At 36.8% G+C, this 25,323-nt stretch overlaps 2 protein-coding genes across 4 annotated transcripts in view; one reads left to right on the forward strand and one right to left on the reverse strand.

Annotated features, from left to right (window-relative positions):
- PIGB (phosphatidylinositol glycan anchor biosynthesis class B) overlaps positions 1-19,140 on the reverse strand; it is a 37,624-nt gene extending 18,484 nt beyond the window's left edge. Inside the window, exons 1-6 of one of the 2 annotated variants that reach the window (XM_041738918.1) lie at positions 18,880-19,140; positions 16,950-17,085; positions 16,406-16,523; positions 13,024-13,128; positions 11,222-11,352; positions 1,039-1,179 (exon numbers count right to left, since the gene is read on the reverse strand). In XM_041738918.1, coding sequence (XP_041594852.1) covers positions 1,039-1,179; positions 11,222-11,352; positions 13,024-13,128; positions 16,406-16,523; positions 16,950-17,085; positions 18,880-19,012 — 764 coding nt within the window. In that variant the 5' untranslated portion in view covers positions 19,013-19,140. The other variant, XM_041738924.1, reaches the window with a different exon arrangement.
- A 20-nt stretch (positions 19,141-19,160) lies between these two features.
- Positions 19,161-21,166, forward strand: PIGBOS1 (PIGB opposite strand 1). 2 transcript variants are annotated; one of them, XM_041738955.1, is made up of 2 exons: positions 19,161-19,483; positions 20,794-21,166. In XM_041738955.1, exon 2 carries the CDS (start codon positions 20,874-20,876, stop codon positions 21,036-21,038), a length of 165 nt encoding a protein of 54 aa, XP_041594889.1. In that variant the 5' UTR covers positions 19,161-19,483; positions 20,794-20,873; the 3' UTR covers positions 21,039-21,166. The 2 variants fall into 2 exon arrangements, with proteins under 2 accessions (XP_041594889.1, XP_041594896.1); XM_041738962.1 differs by lacking the exon at positions 19,161-19,483 and adding an exon at positions 20,100-20,249.
- Positions 21,167-25,323: the final 4,157 nt, after the last annotated feature.

A 25,323-nucleotide genomic window follows, 5' to 3' on the forward strand; every position in this document is an offset into this window, starting at 1 on the left:
ATACTTCCTTCCTACACCAGCATTCTATCCTTATCTTTCATTATTTTTCCCTATAGCATTATCACTTGACAAATATATATTTCTCCTATGTTTTTAGTTTTTTGTCTTCTCCCACTAGAATATAAACTTCATGAAGGCAAGGACTTTGTTAAGTTGCTATATCTCCAGCATCTGGAATAGTACCTGGTATGTACTAGGATTAAACAAATATTTGCTGAATGAATGCAATACATTAAAAACAATATTAATAAATCTGAGAAATGACAACAGTGGCAACTTGGCTTCTAGATCCTACCCAAAAACACTCATACAGAATGAATACTAGTATATTAAAAAGGTTACTGTTCTAGGAGTCAGAATGCATTCAGCCCTTCAAAAAATAACTTTTGGATACTCTACTAGATACTTGGGTAAGTATGACCCTAGGAGCTCAAAATTAGAAGACATGGGTTTTTGTTTTGCTTTTTGTTTTTTTGCGTAGGGGCCATGTTAATCTTATTGTATTATTCCAATTTTAGTATATATGCTACTGAATTGAGCACAGAAGATGTGGGTTTCAATCCCCATTCCATCACAGCAACCAACCCACTGACTTGGGCTAATGCATTTTTAATTTCACCAAGTTCCCCCTCCCCCCACCCAAACCATTTCCTCTACTACAAACTAAAACACATTGTCTAGATCCAAGAACTGTGAAAGTCATGAGGTAATATGTAAATACACATTATAAATTACAAAGCCTTATACAAATATAAAAGAATCAAGTATCTCTAAAACGTACTTAAGAAATATTTAGGAAATGAAGTGTAAAAAAGTTCTAAGTGAGAAAAATCAAAAGATCCCCATTTAAGCAAATTAATTATATTTAATCACTATTATAAATATAAAAATATAAAATATAAATTTGGAAATAGTTTCCTTAGTCTGATAATTCTCATTGACATTATAAGATACAATAATTGACAAGATGTAAAATCTTTTCATAATCTGTAATTTATAGGTTATTGAAATTAATAGATGGATTGTAGCTATACTTACCCTATAGGTAAAAACTGGTGCAGAATAAGATTAAGCTTTTTTTGTTCTTGCCAGAAATGTTTGAAGACCAAAGGTATCCATGGAATGACTGCTGTGGGACGAATTATGAAGGCAAGTGCCACCAGGGAGGAGTACTTGACACTATAAACAAGGAAAATATGTCGTCAAGACAACTAGGAAATGAGTTTATAAATTTTCTATTATTTATGCTGTGATATAACTTTTTTAAAAAAATGAGAGCATTTCCCTTTTGGTATAAATAGCTATGTGTACTAGGGTATGTTACTTATACTTTTTGGCTCTTAATTTTTCTCATCCATAAAAAGAGGTAATAACAAAGATCTTTTTCTATTCTAATATCCTAACTCTAGTATTTTAAATTTAGAAGTTATTCTATGTCTTAATGTTGGCCTTGTTTTTCCAGAAGGCATACTAACTTTTAGCCATACAACTGCCAATTGCTTTCCTGATGGAAAAAGATATCAAGTCTCTCCTAAGAAGATAAAAGAAAGTCACACAAAGCCATTTTCTAAGAAAAAATTAATGAATGCATTTAAGGAAATATTAGGATTATTTAAACAATACTGGGCTTCTGAATATATACGATTTTGTTTTGAAAGTAAGGTGCTAATTTTATCCAAATGAAATACCTATATGTATAATTGATAAAAAGCCTACCATACAAACCTCTAAGATCATGGATAGAAATGTGGATTTTTACTATTAGGACTTCTCTCAATAAATGGCTAAAGAACACTATAATAATTTACTTCTGAGGACTATGGACAGTAGATTATCACATGGGAATAGTGTTAGCTCTGCTAAAAATTGAAAGTACAAAAAATAAAACTTTGTGGTACCATTACATATCTACTAACTAATAAGGAGCTATAGAGAAATTTCTGATGTTGGTGAGGATGTTAAGAGCGGGGATTTCAAATTCAGATGCTTACAGAGACCACATAAGTAATAAAAATAAGTGATGTAGACCATAGAGGGAGGTTCAAATACTGTCGTGAAGGAATCCTGGTGCAAAATGTTGCGAAGCCTCTCATTTTTTCAAGAGACCCAGAAACCCAGATTTTATGTAAGATCTCCCAGTTTTAAAACTTTGCCAAGTAATTTCCTCAAAAAAACAAAACAGGGACCCTCTTGTCCTAACTGAATCCAGGCAGCCAATCTAAGTCTGGCCAGTGTGAAACTATGTCCAAATAGTGATAATGACATTTAAAAGACCTAAGTCAGGGCAGCCTGGGTGGCTCAGTGGTTTAGCGCTGCCTTCAGCCCAGGGCGTGATCCTGGAGACCCGGGATCAAGTCCCGCGTCGGGCTTCCTCCATGGAGCCTGTTTCTCCCTCTGCCTATGTTTCTGCCTCTCTGTGTCTCTCATGAATAAGTAAAATCTTAAAAAAAAAAAAAAAAGACCTAGGTCAGATTTTCTGAATTTGAATGTGAGAAAGTTGGACAATTGGGAGTGAGGACAGAAATGAAGACTAGCTAAGCCTTAAAATTAGACAACTAAAACAGATTAAGAGACTGGGCTATTGACTTTTCCTCAAAACTACCTTGGATTCTACATAATTCATCCATTTCATTTATGTAGCTGAGATATTCTGTAATTTTCTTCCAGGCCTGGCCACAAGGTGCCTTTTTCTTATTTTTACTTTTAGCCTTATAAAAAAGCTCTCATCATATTAGTAAATTTAAGTGAATGCCTTTTCTTGCAGTCAGGAGTCTACTACAGAAATAATCTTATTTGATTCGATTTTCCCAGTAACTCTTCTATATAGGAAGAATGGATAGTAGCTTCTTAACTAGACCAAATTATGGCTTTCTCCCTTTCAGTATATCCTAAATAAATACTGGCACTGCAAGAGAATTCTTTCTAAATATTTTATTATGTCATACTTTCAAAAGCTTTCAAGAGGTCCTTACTACCTACAGAAAAAAGTCCAAATTCTGGAGAAGGGCAAAGTCCCATTCCAGCCTCATCTCTTATTCTTCCCTTCTCCCATGCTTCCTACCATGGGAGGATGTATGGTAGGATGGACAACCTGGCCACAATAAAATGAAGCCCTTTTATAGCTGTTTGTTTGCTCATGTTGGTTGTTCCATTTGCTTTGTATTTGCATCCCCAGTTTATGTAAGCCCAAATCTGGTCCATATATTTAATTTATTTAAAAAATTGAAGTATAATCAATATACAGTATTGTTATTAGTTTCAAGTATACAATATAGCGATTTGACATTTATATACATTACAAAATTCTCACCACAAAAAAGGTGTTATGTTACCATACAAAGTTATTACAACATTATGGATTATATTCCCAATGCTATACTTTATATCCTCATGACCATTTATTTTATGAATGGAACTTTGTAACTCATAATCCCCTTCATCTGTTTTGCCCATCCACCCATTCCTCTTCCAATCTGGCAACCATCAGTTTGTTCCCTGTATTTGTGAGTCTGTTTATGTTGTTTATTCATTTGTTTTGTTTTTTAAATTCCACTTTTAAGTGAAATTATATGGTATTTATCATTCCCTGTCTGACTTCTTTCACTAATATCACTTATCTCAGTAATATCCTCTTGGTCCATCCATTGTTGTTGCAGATGGTAAGATTTCATTCCTTTTATGGCAAGTAGCGTGCGCGCGTGCACACACACACACCTTCTTTATCTGTTCATCTATTAATGGATACTTAGGTTCCTTCCATATCTTGCCTATTGTAAATAATGCTGCAGTAAATATAGGAGTGCTTATTAGTGTTTGCGTTTTCTTTGGATAAATACCCAGACATGGAATTCATGGATCACATCTATAATATTTCTATTTTTAGTTTTTGGAGGAACTTCCATACTGTTTTCCACAGAGGCTGTACTAATTTACATTCCTACCAACGGTGCATTAGGGTTCCCTTTTCTCCACATCCAAGCCAACACTTGTTATTTTTTTGTCTGGTAATAGCCATCTTATTTTTCTTAAAGATTTTATTTATTTATTCATTTTCTTAAATATTTTATTTATTTATTCATGATAGACACAGAGAGAGAGAGAGGGGCAGAGGGACAGGCAGAGGGAGAGAAGCAGGCTCCATCCCAGGAGCCTGACGCAGGACTTGATCCCGGGGCTCCAGGATCACGTCCTGGGCCAAAGGCAGGCGCTAAACCACTGAGCCACTCAGGGATCCCCCTCTTATTTTGGTTTTCATTTGCATTTCCCTGATGATTAGTTATGTTGAACATCTTTTCATATGTCTGTAGGCCATCTGTAAATTTTCTTTGGAAAAATGTCTACTTAGGTCTTCTGCCCATTTTAAAATTTACTTTTTAAAAATTGTATGTGTTCTTTATGTATTTTGGATATTAACCCTTTACAGGATATATCATTTGCAAATAAATACCTTCTTCCATTCAGTAGGTTGCCTTTTCATTTTGTTGGTGGGTTTTCCTTTCTGAGCTGTTCATAGACCCAATAGTTTGTTTTTGATTTTGTTGCCCGTGCCTGGGGAGATAGATCTAAAAAAATGTTTCTAAAACTGACATCCAAAGAGTTTACCACTTCTTTTCTTTTAGGAGTTTTATGGTTTCAGGTCTTACATTTTAAGTTTATATTTTGTATATGGGTTGATAAAGTTGTCAAGTTTCAGTCTTTTCCATGTAACTATCCAGTTTTCCCAACACCATTTTTTGAAAAGACTGCCTTTTCCCTGTTATATATTCTTGCCAAGCTTTGTTGTGGATTAATTAACCATACAACTGTGGGTTTAGGGGCATGTGGGTGGCTCAGTCAGTTCAGTTAAGCATCTGCCTTCAGCTCAGGTCATGATCTCAGGGTCCTGGGATCAAGCCCCATGTTGGGCTTGCTGCTCAGCAGGGAGCCTGCTTTTCCCTTTCCCTCCACCCCTATCCTCTGCTCATGCATACTCCATCTCTCAAATAAAAAATATAAAAATCTTGAAAAAAAAAGTGTGGGTTATTTTTGGGCTATTTTGTGCCATTGATCTATAGGTTTATTTTACTGTCAGAACCATACTTTTTTGATTACTATATCTTTGTAGTATAATCTGAGATCTGGGAGTGTGATACTTCCTGCTTTGTTCTGTTTCAAGATGGTTTTGGCTATTCAGGGGCTTTTGTTTGTTTGTTTTTGTGGTTCCAAACAAAGTTTAGGATTATCTTTTACTTCTGAGAAAAATGCTATTAGTACATTGATAGAGACTGCACTGAATCTCTAGATTGCTTTGGGTAATATGGACATTTTAACAATATTAATTTTCCAATCCATGAATATGGTGTATCTTTCCATTTACTTGCATCATTTTCAATTTCTTTCATTAATGTCTTAGAGTTTTAAGAGCACAGGTCTTTGGTTAAATTTATCTTTAGGTATTTTTTAATGCAGTTATAAATGGGATAGTTCTTCTAGTTTCTCTTTCTGCTACTTTTCTAGTAGTGTATAGAAACAACAGATTTCTGTATATTCATTTTGTATCCTGTAACTTTATTAAATTTATTAGTTCTAATATTTTTTTTGGTGGAGACTTTACAGTTTTCAATATGTAGTATGTTAGCTGCAATAATGAGTTTTACCTCTTTCTAACCAATTTGGATGCCTTTTCTTTTTCTGGTCTGATTACTGTTGCTAAGACTTCCAATACTATGTGGAATAACAGTGGTGAGAGTGAGCATCCTTGTTCCTGACTTTAGATAAAAAGCTTCAAGCTTTTCACTATTGAGTATGGTTATTACCTGTGGGTTTCTCATATATGGGCTTTATTATGTTGAGGTATATTCATTTGTTATGTTGAGGTATATTCATGTATTGTATATTATACAGAATGAATAAATGGATGTTGAATTTTGTCAAATGCTTCTTCTGCATCTATTGAGATAATCATATGATTTTTAACCTTCATTTTATTAATGTGGTACATCATGTTAATTTGCAAATAATGATCCCTGCATTTCTGGAATTCCACTTGTTTGTGGTGAATGATACCTTTATTGTTGAATTCAGTTTGTGGTATTTTGTTGAAGAATTTGAATCTCTCTTCATTAGAAATACTGGCCTATAATTTTGCTTTTTGTTTTTGTTTTTTGGTATATCAGGGTAATGCTGGCCTCATAATGAATGAATTTAGAAGAGTTCCTCCTCTTTAATTTTTTTGAAATTAACTCTTCTTTAAAAGTTTTGTAGAATTCATCTGTGAAGCTATCTGATCTTGGGCTTTTGGGGGGAGTTTTTTGACTACTGATTCAATTTTATTACTAGTGATCAGTCTGTTCAGATTTTGTTTCTTCCTGATTCAGTCTTGAAAGATTATGTTTCTAAATTTATCCATTTCTTCTAGGTTGTCCCACTTGTCAGAATATAATTTTTTTGTAATAGTCTTTTATAATCCTTTTTTATTTCTATGGTGTTGGCTGTAACTTCTCCTGTTTCATTTCTGATTTAAGTCCTTTTTTTTCTTTGAGCCTGGCTAAAGGTTTTAAACATTGTTTATCTTTTTAAAGAATCAGTTGTTAGTTTCACTGATCATTTCTAATTTTTTTGTCCCTATTCCATTGTGATCTTTATTATTTTCTTCTGCTAACTGGGTCTTTGTTCTTTTTCTACTAAATTTAGATTAGGTTAGATTGTTTGGAACTATTCTTATTTCTTGAGGTAGGCCTGTTTTGTCATAAACTTCTTAGAACTGCTTCTGTTGCATCCTAAGGATTTTGGAATATTGTATTTCTATTGTAATTTGTCTCAAGGTATTTTTGGATTCTCTTTGATTTTTGTCGACCTATTGCTTGTTTAGTAGCATGTTTTGGGCCTTCATTTTTTTACAGGTTTTTTTTTTTTTTAATTGCAATTGATTTCTAATGTCATACTGTTGTCAGAAAAGATGTTAAGCATCTGCTTTCAGCTCAGGTCATGATCCCAGAGTCCTGGGATCTAGTCCCTAGTTGGGCTTCCAGCTCAGCAAGAAGCTTCCTCCCCACTCATGCTCTTACAATCTTTATCACTATCTTTCTCTGTCAAATAAATAAATAAAATCCTTTAAAAAAAAAGATGCTTGATAAGATTTCAATCTTCTTAAATTTATTGAGACTTATTTCTGGCCCAACGTGATCTCTTTTAGAGAATGTTCCATGTGTACTTCAAAAAAATGTGCATTCTGCTGTTTGGGAATGAAATATTCTATGTTAAGCCAATCTGGTTTAATGTGTCGTTAAAACTACTGTTTCCTTATTTCCTGTCTGGACTAATTATCCATTGTCGCTAGTGGGGCCTTAAAGTCTCCTCCTACTACTGTATTTCTCCTTTTAGGTCTGTTAATAATTTGCTTTATATATTTAAATGCTGCTATGTTGGATACATAAATATTTACAATTATAGCCTCTTGTTGGCTTGATCCCTTTATCACTATTAATGCCCTTCTTTGTCTTTTATTATAGTCTTTGTATTAAGGTCTATTTTGTCCAGGTATTACCACCCTCATATTTTCTTTCACTTCCATTTGCATGGAATATCTGTGTTCATTCCTTCACTTTCAGTATGTGTTTTCGGTCTGAAGCGAGTCTCTTCTATGCAGCACACAGATGAGAGTTTTGTTTCCTTTTTTAAATCCATCCAGTCATTTCATGTCTTTTGGCTGGAGCATTTAGTTCATTTACATTTAATGTAATCATTGATAGGTGTGTACTTATTGTTATTTTGTTAACTGTTTTCTATTTGGATTTATTTATTTATTTAGATGAAATTTTAAACTGAGAATATCTCCCCCCCTTATCTTTTTTAAATTAAATTCAATTAATTAACAATGTATTATTCGTTCCAGAGATAGAGATCAGTGATTCATCTGTTTGTTTTTGTAGTTCTGTTTTTTCCTCTTCTCTTGCTCTCTTCTCTTGTGATTTCATGACTTTCATAATGTTATGCTTGGGTTCCTTTCTGGTTTTTTTTTTTTTTTTTTTTGTGTGTGTGTGTGTGTGGGTGTGTGTGTGTTATGGGTTTTTAGTGCCATGAGATTCATTCTAAAAGCACAGTACATTATCCTTTCATTATGTATTTGATATTATATTTTTTATATTTTTATTTTCTCATTATAGATATAATTGATTTTACTAATTTTGTCTTTTAATTTTTATACTAGCTTGAAGTGATTTATCTATTTTTTACTGTATTTTGTTTTTGCCAGTAAAATTCTTCTTTCATAATTTTTAAGAATTTTCTTCTTAGAAGATTTCCTTTCACATTTTTTGTAAGACTGGTATAGTGGTAATGAACTCCTTTAAACTTTTGTTTGGAAAACTTTTTATCTCGCCTTTAATTCTTGCTGGGTAGAGCATTCTTTTTTTTTTTTTTTTTTTAATTTATTATAGTCACAGAGAGAGAGAGAGAGAGAGAGAGGCAGAGACACAGGCAGAGGGAGAAGCAGGCTCCATGCACCGGGAGCCCGACGTGGGATTCGATCCGGGGTCTCCGGGATCGCGCCCTGGGCCAAAGGCAGGCGCCAAACCGCTGCGCCACCCAGGGATCCCGCTGGGTAGAGCATTCTTGGTTGTAGTTTTTTTCATTTCAGCACTTTGAACATACTTCACACTAGTGTCTTCTGGCCTGCAAAGCTTCTGCTGAAAAATCAGCTAATATGGGTGTATGGGTGTTTTGTTGCATATAACTAGTTGCTTTTCTCTTGCTGTTTTTAAGATTCTCTCTTTACCTTTGGACATCTTAATTATTATATGTCTTATTTCAGAACTCTTGGTTCATCTTGTTTGGGGTTCTCTTGTGCTTCCTGGACCCGGATGTCAGTTTCCTTCCCCAGGTCAGGGAAGTTTTCAGCTATTTTCTCTTCAAATAAGTTTTCTATCCCTTTCTCTCTCTTCTTCTAGGACCCCTATAATGTGAATGTTAGTCTGCTTAATGTTCTAGAAGTCCCTTACCCTATCCTCATTTTAAGAAATTCTTTTCCTTTTCTGTTTCGATGATTTCCACCACCCTGTCTTCCATATTGCTGTTCTGCATCTTCTAATCTGCTGTTGATTCCCTCAGTATATGTTTCATTTCAGTTATTATATTCTTCAGCTCTAGTTGGTTCTTTTTAATATTTTTCTATCTCCTTAAGTTTTCCCTGAGTTCATTCACTCTTCTAAGTTCAGTGAGCATTTTAGGACTATTACTTTGAATTCTTTTTCAGATAGATTGCTTGTTTCCACTTTGTTTAGTTCTTTTTCTGAGGTTTTGTCTTGTTCTCATTTAAAATATATTATTGTATCCTTTGTGATTGTTTCTTGGTATTAGGTAGGTCAGCTATATCTCCTGGGTTAAAGGTAATGTCCCATGGGCCTAGAAGTACAATTCTTCTTGGTCACCAGTACCAGGCATTCCAGGACTATCCTCTGTATGGGCTGTGTGACCTCCTTTTGTGACATGCCATAACTGCTGTGGGTGTGCTCATGGGCAGGCTAGCACAGCTGACTGACTAGAGGTCTGGCTGTGGCTCCTGTGGGCATGCTGATGGATGGCATCAAGCCTCAGTGTAGCTGGTTATGAGGCCCATCCACAACTGGTATGGGTGAGCTGATGGGCAGAGATGCCTCCCTCACCCAGGGCTGGCAGTTACTATGGAAGGGTAGCAGTGCCAATAGAGGCTGCCCCCTGGTTATGGCATGGTGGCAGCTGCTTTGGAGGGGCACCTGCCAAGTTGGGTAGGGCAGGTCTGCAGGGAAATGCCAGAGTGAGGCAAGCTATGCTAGCAAGGTAGATGGAAAGTATCACACTGTCATTTGCCAGTGTTGGCAAATGTTGACTAGCTGGGTTGAAGATGGGCCAAAAAATGGTGTATATGAGAACTCCTGTTCTTGGGAAAATTGCCCAGCCTTTATGGTACATGCCTTAAAATCTGTCAATAAATCTTGATGTCTAGCTCGGATGATTTTTAAACTGCTGTTGCTTTGCTGGTTTTGGAGAAAGTGATACTGTTTGCAGGCCATTTAAGAGCAGAGTCTAGGTTTCCTATAGTTCTCAGGGTCTTCTGGAGCTAAACCCCACTGATGTCCCTGAGACATTACAGGGATTCATATTCCTGAGTCCCCAGGCAGGGGGTCCCTGATGTGGAGTTGAACTCTTTGCTCCACAGGGACCACCTTCACCTCTGATATCCCTCCTGCTATGGGTTAATGCTGGACGCTTTTCAAATGTCTATTTTTCCACTGGGTCTCAAGGGTAACCAAGACTTCATGTGAGACTTTCAAGTGGGGAATCTCAGTTTCCTATAGCACATGGGGCCCCTGGATGTCAACTTGTTGACTTTCCATGCTAGATGTTCTGGGTGCTTGTTTCTCTAGTGCAGATCCCAGGGGCCAGAGTGCCTAATGTAAGGCACCAACCCCTTGCTCTTCTGGAAGAAATGCCTAGCTGGTGTGTGTTGCTATACTGTGGGTTGGATTTTTTTCTGACAGTGTCTCTGCCTCTTCTGTCTTTACCCTTTGTTGTGGACAGCAATTTATCTAGTTTTCAGATTTTCTGGAGGGAAATGATCCATAAGTTCCTATAGATGTGGTATGTCTGAGTGAGGAAGTGAGTTCAGAATCTTCCTATGCTTCCATCTTGGATGCAATCTCTTGGGTCCATATATTTTCTATTTGCTCTTCCAGATCTGTTTTCCTCTATTCTTCACTTGCTCTATGTGCATGAAAGCTGACCTGTCTGGACTATATTAATGAGCTCACTTGCATTCTGGCTTCTGACTGGCTTTGACTGATTGGAGCGCAGAAGAGTTAAGTCACGGTATTTTATTCTCCCAGCTCCCTCCTTGCTATGGCGAGCTGTGCCTGTCTCCTACTGGGGAGAGTTATAGTTTTGTATGGATTGCCATAATAATTACCTCTTCTTGGGGCCAAAGGGTAGCAGAAACTTCCCCCTATGATTAACCCTGGGGTACTATGGTTATTTCCTTATTGGCTTTTCTAAACATTGCTTAAACATGTATACATAGTCCTTTTATTAAACTGCCCTTCATTACCTGGTTTGCGTATATCTGTTTCCTATTATAATAAATGTATCAACTGATAATGTTGTTTTAATAAACCTCATGAACATTTGGGGGTCCACTGGGCATTATAATATGTTGATACTCAAGATATTTCATGTTTTGTACATAATTATTAACAGTAATATATCTCACCTGTTCATAGACTTTGAACCTTCCAAAGGATAGTAGAAAAGAGCAATTATAGTGAGAACAGTTTCCATGGTGTTTGTAAGAGTTCTGGTACAGCAATACCATGTGAACCAAGAGCTTAACTGGCAAAAAAACTAAGAACAATTATAAGCAAACATATAGGGAGGGAGAATTGGAAAAGCTCCGTATTATCTTCTTTTATGGAAAATATCAAGTCTACATATTGCAAAAAATCACATCAAAAGATAAACGATATTGAAAAGTCATGCCCAAACATTGTTTTTAAGGAGTTATATTACACATAGGTCTATAATAATACCAGATATATTATGTGTTAAAGTTAGTAAGTTTATACTTTCAGGTAAATTGACTAAAATAAAAGAAAACAGTTTTTGGAAGAACATGCAAACAGAAGCATCAAATCTACAAAGCAACTGTCTTAAAAGAAACTTGTTAGCTAGTGCAAGGATGTTAAACATGTGGTACTGGCTTCCTATCTCTTCAAATACAGCCTTTAAAAAATGTTCCAAAGTTTTGTAGATATAAAGGCTTTTCCTAAACTATAACAACTTAGTACTTTAGAGGAAGAATTTCAAAGGTATTACATTCTTGCCATTTTAGGTTGAGCCTTCAGCAGTGTATATAAGCACAAAATAAGCAGACTGAATTTATCCTTGAATCAATTAACAACCACTCAATCACTAAACCATGCTGTCTTTTTAATGCAAATAAAAACACTACCCACAGAAATATCTTAATAATTAGCAAATTATAATATTTATTAATAAATTAATAAAAATTATATTCTAGAAATTTTTTGATAAATTGGTCACTTGGAATTCAGAACATATTTTCCAGTAGAAACTATTAAAAAGGCAGTAACATTTCTAAGCAGGCTTATATAGGCTTATATAATCACAGTACTAAAGAATCCAGTCACTCTTCAGGATATGGTTTCAATGAGAAAATCAAAATTTGAATGTGATATCAGGAATCTATCTCCCCACTGTGAAATAAGCCAGTTTGACAAAGGACAGTTTTCTACACTACATTTTCTCCCTTACAGAGTTTATTTCAAACACTAGCTAGAGGTGAAATGCTTCAGTGAAAACATACTTCTTAGGCTCAGTCTCAGGTATGAGGTAGTGAACAATGGATGTAAACAGTGGAGGTGATTTGTGAGGTAGCCAATAATTAGAACTATTCCTACTGGGGGCACCTGGTGGCTCACTTGGTTAAGCATCTGCCTCTGGCTCAGGTCATGATCCTGGAGTCTTAGGATAGAGTCTCGGGATTGAGTCCCAGGATCGACTGGATGAAGCCCTGCATCAGGCTTCCTGCTCAGTGGGGAGTCTGCTTCTCCCTCTCCTCCTGCTCATGCTCTCTCACTTTCTCTCTCAAATAAGTAAAATCTTAAAAAAAAAAAGAAAGAAAGAAAGAAAGAAAGAAAGAAAGAAAGAAAGAAAAAAAAGAAAAAAAGAACTATTCCTAACTGAATTTTATAGAAAGTGAGGCAAGGATTATGACAGGTTTGACCAATGAAGTGAAGATGTTTCCAAAGGCTGCTCCTAGGGTTCAGCCTCTCAAAGATTTTGAGGGCATCGGTGGCTTCAATCACCCAGGGTGCAATCAGAAGGAGATATGGCATGCACCATTTGCATTTTGTTGTTCTTCATTATGGAAGTACCTCTGTAACACTGTTCAAATTATCTTTTGAAGCTATTTTAAGAATTGATATTTTTCCATGTATTTTACGCTGTTAGGAATGAAATAAGTGACTAGTTTCTAAAGGGTTTAACACTTACCACCCATCTTGCCATTTGCTGATTTTCTAGTTGCTTCATTAAGGAGTAGAGTCTGATGTCTGCTATAGCAGATAGGAGTGCTTGGGCAAGTCTAGGAATCCAAATCTTCAATAGTTTTTTTTTTTTAATTAAAAAAAGAAGATATTTAAAAACATGTACCAGTTCACACTGAATTAGCATAAAAAATCAACAAACTGATCCGACTATCAACTGAAGGCCCTTCTTAGTACAAAAATAGACATAATATATTAGTCTATTCTGCAAAAATACCTGTTTTTTGACAAAAATTACATTAATTTTTCAGGGAAATGCCCAAAGTAGTTTTATCATTCTCATTCTTTCTCTCTGTAATTTATATATTACAACACTACTGCTTTTAATCTAGATAGCCAACAAAATAGTTCATTGTGTTAAGGTTCTATTTTGGAAGCACATTTAGTGAATTCCATTAGCATAACAGTAAGTTAAATTTTTATGAATCATTTATAATAGTGTGTGATGGGTTATCATACCAAGTACTTTATATATATCACCTCATTCAGTCCTCCTAACAATCCCTGTGAGATAGGTACTGCTTTATAAGTGAGGAAACTGAGGTACAGAGACATTAAATAATTTTCTCAAGGCTACAAAGCTACTTAGTGTCAAAGCTAGGATTCAAACCCAGGTCTTTGTGATTCTGAAGCCTGTGCTCTTAACTACTAAGTTACATTGTTTTTCATCCTGCAATACAGATGATAAAATTATTTACTTTTTTTTCCCATAAAAGGACAAGTATTCTACAATTACAAAAACACAGTAATCAGATGACATTAAAAAGTCAATTTAAGAGTAAAACTAGGGGCAGCCAGGGTGGCTCAGCAGTTTAGCACCACCTTCAGCCTAGGGCCTGATTCTGGAGACCTGGGATCAAGTTCCATGTCGGGCTCCCTGCCTGGAGCCTGCTTCTCCCTCTGCCTGTGTCTCTGCGCCTCTCTCTCTCTCTCTGTGTTTCTCATGGATAAATAAATAAAATCTTTAAAAAAAAAAAAAAAAGTAAAACTAAAGAGTAAATGTATTATAACTTAATTACAGTTAGTAATTCTAATATTACACAATGACATCTTTGAGAGTTTTAAAAAAAATGTGTCCGAGCTATCATTAACAAAATAACACACTGATAGAGCACAATTTAATCTAGGTTTGTTCAAAAGATGTGTTTCTAAAAATATATTTAAATTTGTATTTTTGTTGGACCAATCTTTATTAACTTTAGAGTAGCTTTACTTTCAGGTGTCAGTGGCTTCTAACACTTTTTTTTTATGTTCCTCCTCTTTGTCAGTAATCTGTAAATATTTAAGTCTTAAAGGTATGCTGTACTTCATAATTTCACTTAAAAAAATAATTGCCTTGTAAAATAGAGCAAAAGGCATCTATGTACATACCTTTTGTTTACTCTGCATAGAGATCTATATTCTTCTTACCTCTAGGCCTGAAAGTAGTTCATGTGAAAAGTTAATTTGGGGCAAAGAGAAGGAACATGCAAGGGGTAAACCTTGAGTATGATACTGTGTTGGCAGCTTACCATTCTCCTGTTCTTTAAGCTCCTGATTCCTCCATTAAGCTTCCAGAGGCCAAATGCCCTTGTATGTCTTCTGACTATTGAAAGCCCCCCACTGTGGAACCCCATTCAGGTCTCCCTTCTATATCCCTTTCTTCTCACGTGTTCTAAGCCAGTGCTGTCCAGTTGAAATATAACACGAGCCACGTACATAGTTTAAAATTTTATAGTAGCCAAATTAAAAAAAATTTTAAAAATCCCAAACAGGTAAAATTAATTTTATTTATTTTGTTTAACCCGACATATCTAAAATATTACCAATTCATCAAAATAAAAAAGTATAGAAACATTTTACATTTTTATTTTGTACTAGGTTTTTGACATCTAGTATGAATTTTATAGTAATAGCACTTCTCAATTTAGACTAGCCACATCTCACATATTCAATAGACACATGTGGCAGTGGCTACCATGTCAGACAGTGCAATTCTAAGCCATTCCTAATTCTATGCTCATATTTTATGCAGTTTAGGGAGAAACTGTCTTGTAAGAGCTCAACATGCTGTGACCTTGGTCTATTTATTTCACTTCTCTGACCCCTTCTAGTTTCAAAATTATGTAATATACATTTAAAAAAATCAGTATGACAGGTATGAATGACTGATAGCATCTCAATGTTTCTCTACCTGGTCAAGTTCCAGATAGGATGGAGGTTTTTTGAGAGGGACAATGGGGTGAGGATGGGGGGGAGGGCAAGAGGCGGCTTACTTAAACACAAGATGGCCCCGTGGGTCAGCTACAGGTTGAGGAGAGTGGCTAGGTCCTGGAGGAATAGCAAGTTTTCTATCTTGAAGACTCCTTAATTCATAATATAACCTACTTCTTGGGATATAAGATATCCTTGATGACATCATGCATATTTACCTGTGGTTCCAGACTTTATGGTTACTCTACATAATCTAGAAGACCTGACAAGAGAAGCAAATTCACAGCTCCTAACTTCTACATGTGTCAATGGGAGAAACTCTGCTAATGCTATACATTCTCCTTCCCCATGATCTTTCCATGTGTTTCCAGGCTCCAAGAAACCCTCAGGATTTGGATAGCCTTTGGAATTCTGGGCCACTTCCCTAACAGAAAATGGGGAAGGCCCAAACTTCTGAGTCTAATCTGAGGACAGCTTAAAGGATTTTGAGAGTGAGTTTAGAAAAACTTTGGCACCACTAGTTCTTCACTACCCTTTCTTGGCAACTGACACCAGAAATTCATGATCTAGGAATTACAACCTTATTACTATTGCTGCCTAATTACTACATATATAGCACAATGATTGTACATATCATTAAATTCTAGTCAAATTAATTTTCTCTAAGATTTAATTTCAACACTAAATCCTGAGTAGGTTTATATACATTTAGTCTTCATAAGCTCATATAACATGGTCTTCTACTCACAAGTTAAAAAAAACAAGATACAACACTGCTCTCACGTGATGCTTTCATGAAGGAAGAATATTTCTAAGGTCCAAATAATTAATATATAATGTAGTCATTCTGAAAGTCTGCAAATTTTAACAGGATTCCTTCAAGTAGGACACTTTTATGCTGTTTTTGTGTTTTAGCACATAATAAAGAGTTACACATCATAGTATGTCTTTGTAACTGTGGGCTTCCCAGATATGGTCAGAGTTTAGCAACAAGTATCTTTAAAAAGCAAAAAAACAAACAAAAAAAAACTTTGTGATACCAATAATGTCATTTAGTTAATATACATGAGCCTTTTAAAAAGGGTGGAATAAATCTACTTTTGATAACTATTTTCATTACTTTTATATAAACTTACCAGTAGCTGAACATTATCTTTTCCCAAAAGATGCAGAATCTTGTAAATGCTTGCAAAGATTAAGGGGTATGTGTAACCCCTCAATCTTTCTGTCCATTCCCAGGTCAAATAACCATAATTAGTGATATTAAGGACTAATGTTGAATAGCACTGAAACAATCTCTTTTAATGTCTGTGCATAAAAAATTTCTATTTTTTTGATAATTAAACTTAAAAACACAGCATTTCACACTGGTTATTTGAGTTAAAAATGCAATGGCCAATTAAACTCATAATTTCTTCGTGAAGGGAATGTGTTTTTTACTTCATCTATATCTCCCACAGTACTGAGCACTATGGGAAGACCTGCTGGTTAAAGGTTGAGTCAAGTGTATTAACATCAAAGAAAGATATAGAAGAAATATTAGTATAAAATAATGGTGTACTTTGATAAGTTAAAATTACTTGGAGAATATATGGAAAATTGAAAAAATACAATAGAAGCTGGCACAATTTCTAAGATGAATACACATTTCTAATTTGGAAAAGAAACTACAAAGGATATTTGAAAACCATGTGATGTGCAACTTCAAGAGACTGCCAATATTCATCTGGAACAAAACTTGTCTGGACTAAAAAACAGTTACATATTCGTAATGCTATGGTAAACGAGACCAAATAAACGTTTTCACCAAGAAGATCTAAAAAACAAAACAAAACAGGTAATTGTGGCACAAAAGTCAGGCAAGTTCTACTTGCAGAACTAAAATCTGCTGTTCCAGTTGGGGCCTTGCTCATTGCTCAGACTCAAGGCACAGTAGAGAACTCTGGCTGACAGACAAGGGCTGGAGCTCTACCACTGGGTAATTATCACTCCTTCCATTTAACCAATCTTTCTTGCAATTAATTGTATAAAGAGAATAGTAAGATAACAATGAAAAAGAGATCAGGTTAACTAAGGCCTTAGGCTAATTAGGTAATAGCCTATATAGGTAGCTAATGACAGAAACCAGCTAACAAATTACTAATTTAGGAGTCAAACAGTGGCATATCAAATGGTCCTCTGCATGTTTTTAAATAGCCCTTATTGTTGTTTAGTCTATGCAAGAGTTCATTCCTTCATGTTGCCTTCTTTAATCCTCCAAATCGTGCTAAAGGGTAGGTATTGGCCTCATTTTACCTATAAGGAAAACAAGACTAAGAAGTTAAACTGCCTTGTCCAAAGTCAAAAAGGTTGTAAATGGCGAAACAGAATTCAAAACCAGGGCTATCTGCTGCCTCTTTGCCACAAGTGGACAGCCTGCAGGCTGAACACAGAGTATTTTTTTTTTGAATGTTAATTTATTTGTCAACATTTAAAAATCCGACTTTATATTAAAATCTGTATTGCAGCATTCCTAAACTAACATCTGACAACAGAGCTCAACTGGCAACAACTGGCTGGTTCTGAGAGGTGCTTTAATTTATTCAGACCTGCTTGATTGTACTCTTAATCCATTTTGAGTCTTTTGCTATAGTTCTAGGTTCCTGCCACTGTCCTCCATTATTCTCCAGGAACACATTTAAATATTGTTCAGATAACTCGTACATTCAACACAACACACACGCCCCATCTCAACGTTCATCCTTCAGAAGCACTTAAAGAAACATCCCGACTGAACTACAGCTGCTGAAAGAAAACCCTGTGAAAAAAAAACCCTTTTACTCTGTGGACTGGTGCAGAGTACACAATACTCAGAACTGGGCCCTGAACAAGTGATTCTGAATACCTAAAGGTTCAACTATGTGACAAGTGCGGTCATTTATAATCTCGTTACTCTCCTTAACCCTGAGGGATCCAACTTCTCTACCGAAGGAAGAGTCAGGGGAAAAGAGCGAGAGAACTCCGGCCCAGAGGCCCCTCTCCCTCTCCCCGTCACAATCCTCCTTCATCTGGCAAAAATGATTCTCCCCTTTTTTCGTCTCAGGTCTCCACAGGGGAAACTCAGCATTCTTTTCATGCCGCTTACACAGTGCTTGGCACATACAAGGCGCACAATAAATATTTATTAAATGCAGAAGTCCATCCTTATATTAAAGCCCGCCTCTGACAGATCAACAGCCCAGGTGCTGGGGGGGTGATCTGGTTCCTGTCAACATCCTCACAACGTACCAAAGAGAAGGCTGGAGGCTGGGGCTGTAATAAATGGAGTGGGAGTCAGACCTGGTCACCCCAGGAATCAATCCCTGTGCAGCTGCGAAACCTCAGGTAAGTTGCCCCCGTCCTAAAACGCGGTCGGCTACGTCACGTCAACTCACTCCACCGGGCCGCGGCAGGATTAACCCACGCAGAATAAAACGCCGCACAAGCGGCTAGGGACGGAGAACCGCGGCTCCAGCGCGCGGCGATTTCTCGGCAACCCCGCCCAGCAGGTGGAGCCCTCACTCGCGGTCCGCGGCTTCCCGCCACAGCCGGGGAGCTTGGCGCCCTCCCCCCGCCCCCGCCCGCCCCTCACCTCCGCGGCGCTCGCTGCTCTTCCGGGGGCTGAGGTACAAAGTTGACTTTCTCTTTCGCAGCTTCACCTTCTCGTGGGAGCGGCTCTGGAATCCGCGGGAAAAAAGCCGGCCATCGTCGCCCCCTTGCTTCATCCTGCTCCCACTTCGAGGTCGGCTGAAGATCCCCAGCCACCTCAGACCCCGCCAGGGAGGAGCCGGGAATAGCGCGCGCGTTGCTCTTCCGCTCACTAAATTTGGCCTCTGCAGCCGCCGTCGCTCGCAGGCGCGGGGGTGGCTGGGAAACGGCAGCGCCCTGGCACAAGAACCTCCGAGGTTGGCGTCCGCCGCTCAGTGCGGCGGCTTTGTTTGCCACGGGCTGGCCCGCGCTTTGCCTGCGGTTTATCGTCCTCGTGACACTGCTGCCCGCCTTTGGCTTCGTTGTCTCTGCGCCCGAGCTTCTCTTCTGGAAACCGCTGGAAGGAGCCGGAGCGCCGCTAGGCTGGGAGGCTGGTCAGCGACGCGAAGCGGCCGCTCGACGGTCCGTGGTGCCTCAGTGGTAATAAGAATAGTGATGATCATTGTAAACGTGTTGGTGTAGCATCTCACTGACAACTGTCGGACGAGGTAGGCGGCCTAGGGATGATTCAGCCTTTTGCACAGATGTGGAAAATGAGCTTCGGCAAAGTTAAATGACTGGGTCAGGGTCACTTAGCAAACTAGTGGCCAAGGGTTTCCTGTTTCCTGTGGTTTATCTTCCAAGGAGCTGACTTGAAAATGGCTCCCCTACCCCCCCCCTTTTTTTTTTTTTTTTACACTCAGGCAATGAACCATAGCATGCTTGGTAAACTGCCGTTTATCTAGTTAACTGCAAGAGCCCAGGAGCAAACGGGCATTTCTTTCCCAGATTAATTTATATTACATTTTAGCGATGTTAAGGACAACCTAGTTTCTGGTACTAGTTCTGCCACTAGGGATTTTTGTAACTTCGGAGGCCTAGAAGACGGTGAAAGGTTAAGAAAACGTGTAAATCCGTCGCTCTGTTTTCCTCTTTCATAAACATCTGTTTTCTCCAGAGACTATGATGCTCACAACTATAATTTTCTGAGAAATAATGGAATCTTTACTTCTCAGTCGTTCAAAGTAAAATCTGTCAAATCTTTTTTTTTTTTTTTAAGATTTTATTTATTTATTTATGAGAGACACAGAGAGAGAGGCACAAAACCAGGCAGAAGGAGAAGCAGGCTCCATGCAGGGAGCCCGACGTGGGACTCGATCCGCGGTCTCGAGGATCACACCCTGGACCGAAGGCGGCACTAAACCGCTGAGCCACCCGGGCTGCCCAGATCTTTTTATTTTTATAAAAAAAGTGGATGGCCAGTTATTTACATGTGTATGTTTGATGACTACTTGTACCTTCTAAAGCATCAGAGTGAACTCCAAATCTTTTAGCCTGTTGTGAAAATTTTTAATCATGCATATTGGCAAAAAAAACATGAAGTAGTAAACAAAACAAAACAACCCAAAAGGCTAATAGTGAAAAGTAACAATTCTCTTTCTTCTACTTCCAGATTGGATTGGCAGTCACTTTCAACTTTTGTGGGGAGCTGTTTCTTGTAGTGGTTAGTTTTATAATGGTACATAAAGGTGTAGAGTATGACTCTTCCCAGCCTCATTGCCATTTTAAGAATTACCCACTTCAAACCATTGAGAACATTCTGTAATGGGACTTAGCTTTGTCTTACACCATGCCCTAACCCTCATTTGTCATGCTTCCTATTTATTTATATTCCTATTTTAGTTAAACCAAGTGATATTTGCATATTATGAAAATTATGATGAAAATACTACTCACTCTGAAAGAAAGTAGTGATATGGAATCTTTTAAAGGATGTGTGCTAAGGTATTGCTTTGTTTTTCATTTTCTTTGTACACAGACCTGAAGATATTTTCCTGGATGTGGACTAATTTTTCAAACCACTGTGTGGGGAAAGCATTGTATGGCATTTGTTGAAAAATGTTTGGGAGATTGACTCTTCCACAACTGCTTTTTGCTAGCATCCTTGGAATTGCTGGAGGGATGTATATTTATCAACCAATATTTGAACAGTACTACCGAGATCAGATGGAATTAAAAGAAAAGTTGAAATTGGCACAAGAATCAGAAGAGAAGAAAAGTTAATACTACATGGAGTTGAACTGTAATTGTTTAATGTTCTATTGAAATTATACATTGACTATAAATAATCTAATGAAAACTTCTCAAATATGTTTTAAACACAAATAAATCATGTAATGATTTTAAAACAAGCGCTGTCAATTTTAATGTTTACTTTTATTTGTTACTTTTTTTTAAACTAAAACGGATGTCTTAAGGAATATTTTGTTTCCTAGTTGAGGTTTTCTTTTTCTAGGAATGCGGGAGCAAGAGGTGACCAGACTCTGTTTATAAAATAGCTAGGAATGGTGTTTATAGTACTGGTTATAGATGAAGTAAATAAAGTTAACCATTTTGGGCAGAATGCTCCTCAAATAGCCTACAATTAGCCCAGTTTAATATACTTGAGCAGTTTTTCAGCCCCAGGCAAAATGGTGGAGTAAATTGAAAAATGATGTATTTCAGAGCAAGTTGAAGTTTTAGAGAAAATAGATGATATATAAGATGGCAAAAATGACACAGATCTGTTTGGTAACCTAAATGAATTTGCATTAATAATGGTAAGGGTGGAATTAATTTGTTATGAAGGTATTTTTCATATAGTGTTATTGAAATTGGTAGGAACTGTTCATTACCTTTTATTCTAATCTTAAACTTGTATTTTCAAAGACAGCTATCAGTGTAATCACATGTACAAGATGCTTTATTTAAATCAACTCATTTTTATTATTGATTTCTTAAAAAGTAAATTTATTATAACTTCATGTAAGCTATGTTGAATAGAGGCCAGCATAGGTAATTTTTAAAAGAATGAAGAAAAAAAATTATTAAAGTAGTATATGTACATTAAAAAATTCAAACTACAGGAATGAACAAAGAGGTTGAAATTATTATATACATTTATTTAATCAGCACATTCAACAGTTTAGTGTGAGCTTTTGAGACTTTTTTTTAAAGATTGTATTTATTCATGAGAGACACAGAGGCAGAGACATAGGCAGAGGGAGAAGCAGGCTCCATGCAGGGAGCCTGATGTGGGACTTGATCCCAGGACCCTAGGATCACGACCTGAGCTGCACGGCAGATGCTCAACCACCGAGCCACCGAGGGTCCTGACTTTTTCTTCTATGCACATGAAAGTATACATTAAAATTTTAATTCATGTACCAAGTATTTACCACGTGACAGGCTTAGCTTTGCTTGACTACAGCTAGACTGGGATTCTGTTGCAGTAGTCTGTTTGTTGTGGGACCCAGGTTTAGGGAACATCCCCTTTCTGGGATGTGGCAAATATAGGATTGAGACCAGGAAACAAGGAATGATAACCCTATCTAACATAAAGTTAAATTGAACTGATTTTGATCCTCCTTTTGAGAATGATGCATTGGTCAGTTTAGTGGCAGAGAATGAGTTAATTTTTTTTGTTTGATAAAGATATTGCAGCCATTTATATCAAGGTCACAATGAGATACCACTTCATAAACTTAGATGACTACAAACAAGATGGAATAACAAGCATCAGCAAGAATATGGAAAAATTGAAACCCTGATACACACGTCACTGGTGGGATATAAAACAGTGCATTTGCTGTGGAACAGTTTGGCAGTTACTCAAAAAGTTAAACAGCATTACCATACGGCTCAGTAATTTTACTTCTAGGTATATGTCCAAAGGAAGTGAAAACATCCATACAAAAATTTGTGTATGATTGTTCATAGCATCCTTATAATAGCTTAAAAAAGTGGAAATAACAAACGTCTGTCAATTCATAACAAATTATAACACGTGATAGAATATTACTCAGCCATAATTAATGAAATAGTGACATGCTACAACATGAATAACCTTTGAAAATATGAAAGAAGCTGGGCACAAGAGGCCATTTATATGACATGTCTGAAAAAGGCAAATGCAGAAAATGTAGATTAGTGGCTGCTAGGATATGGGGTTTCTTTTTAAGGTGAAAATGTTTTGGAACTAGATAGTGGTGGTCAGTGACAACCTTGTCAATTTATTGTATTGTACACTTTCAAACTCCTTTTACAAGGCTAGCATTACCCTAATGCCAAAACCAGATGAGGATACCACACACAAAAAAAAATGTTATAAGCCAACATCCCCGATGATCCCTGAACTGTACACTTTAAAATAGTGGACTTTAGTCTTTGAGAATTATATCTCAAAAAAGCTGTCTTCAAGAAAGAAAAAGGATGCTGTATACAGAATAGCTACAATTGAGATAGTCCATTGTTTTCTGTCATAATCCATCTAGTTTGTTTTCTGTGTGTGGTAAAAATTACATAGCATGAAATTCATTTTTTTAGTTTTTAAGTGTAGAATTCAGTGGCATTAAACACATTCACAGGCAGCCCAGGTGGCTCAGTGGTTTGGCGCCACCTTCGGCCCAGGGCCTGATCCTGGAGACCCAGGATCGAGTCCCATGTGGGGCTCCCTGCATGGAGCCTGCTTCTCCCTCTGCCTGTGTCTCTCTGCCTCTCTCTCTCTCTCTCTCTCTCTCGGTCTCTCATGAATAAATAAAATCTTTTTTTTAGAAAAAAAAAGTACATTCACATTGTGTAACTATTACCATCCATCCATCTCTAGAGGCTTTTTCCATCTAATTTTTGTAAGGCCCAAAGAGATGATTTGAATGGGGTATATAGAGACCCTCTGGCACATCCTTCAAATCTTTGAAGGCAGCATTAATGTCTGAAATTCTTTGACTAAATTGCTTCCAATTTACTGCCTTAGGAAAAGCAGATTAAGAGGCTTTGAGTTGGTTCTTTCTAAAATAAATATTTGGTAGGGACTAAGTGTGCCCCCCTCCCTAGAGTCCCTGGCAAAATTCGTTTATTGAATCCCTAACCTCCAATGTGATGGTATTTGGAGGTGGGACCTTTGGGAGGTAATTAAGGTAGGAGTGTGGAGCCCTCAGGAATGGAATTAGTGCCCTCTTAAGAAGAGATACAGGAGAGATGATCATCCTCTTTGCCATGTTAGTATATAATAAGAAGGTACAAATGGGAAAAGGGCCTTCTTGCCAGGCACCAAATCCACCAGCACCTTGATTTTGGACTTCACAGCCTTCAGAACTGTGGGAAATATTTGTGGTTTAAGCCACCCATTTTATGGTATTCTGTTACAGCAACCTAAGTCAGGGTTCTTCCTATAAGGTCAATAGTCATAGTGTATGATAGTTTTAATGTATTGTTGAATTTGTTTTGCTAATATTTCACTGAGAATTTTTGTAACTATATTCATCAGGGATATTGACCTGTAATTTTCTTTTTTCTGGCATCCTTATCTGGTTTTGGAATTAGGGTGGTAATGTGGGCCTTGTAAAGTGATTTTAGAAGCATTCCCTCCTCTTCAGTTTTTTGTTTGGTTTTCTTTTTGGAAAAATTTGAGAAGGATAGATATTAAATCTTTAAATATTTTGTAGAATTCACCAATGAAGTCATCTGGTCCTGGGGTTTTGTTTTTTGGAAGGTTTGTGATTACTGATTCAATTTCCTTACTGACAATTTGTCTATTCCAATTTTCTATTTTTCATGATTCAGTCTTGGAAGATTGTATGTTTCTAAGGGTTTACCCATTTCTTCTATGTTGTCTAGTTCATTAGCAAACAATTATTCATAGAGGTCTCTTATTATCCTTTGTATTTCTGTGGTATCAGTTATAATTTTTATTTCATTTTTAGTTTTACTTATTTGAGCCTTCTCATTTTGGTGAGTCTAGCTAAAGGTTTGTCAATTTTTTTTTATCCTTCCAAAGAGCCAGTTTCATTGACTTTTTAATTTTATTTTTAGTTTATATTTCATTTATTTCTGTGATCTTTCTTCCTTCCTTCCGTCTACTAACTTTGGGCTTTATTTATTCTTTTTCTAGTTCCTTTAGATGTAAAGTTAGTTTGAGATTTTCCTTGTTTCTTGAGGTAAGCATGTATTGCTATGAACTTCCCTACTAAAACATCTTTTGCTGCATCCTGTGGATTTTGAATTGTTATATTTACATTTCATTTGTCTCAAGGTATTTTCTGATTTCCTCTTTGATTTCTTTGTTGACCCATTGATTGTTCAGTAGCATGTTGTTTAATCTACATTTTATGATTTTTTCAGTTTTCTTCTTGTCATCACTTTTTAGTTTCATGCCATTGTGATCAAAAAGATGCTTGATATATATGATTTTGGTCTTTTTGTTTTGTGGCCTAACATGTGATCTGTCCTGGAGAATGTTTTATATGCACTTGAGAAGCATGTGTATTCTGCTGCTTTTGGATTGAATGTTACGTATTTTTCTATTAAGTCC

This window comes from Vulpes lagopus, chromosome 2 (genome assembly GCF_018345385.1).
Source record: "Vulpes lagopus strain Blue_001 chromosome 2, ASM1834538v1, whole genome shotgun sequence".
Taxonomy (NCBI): domain Eukaryota; kingdom Metazoa; phylum Chordata; class Mammalia; order Carnivora; family Canidae; genus Vulpes; species Vulpes lagopus.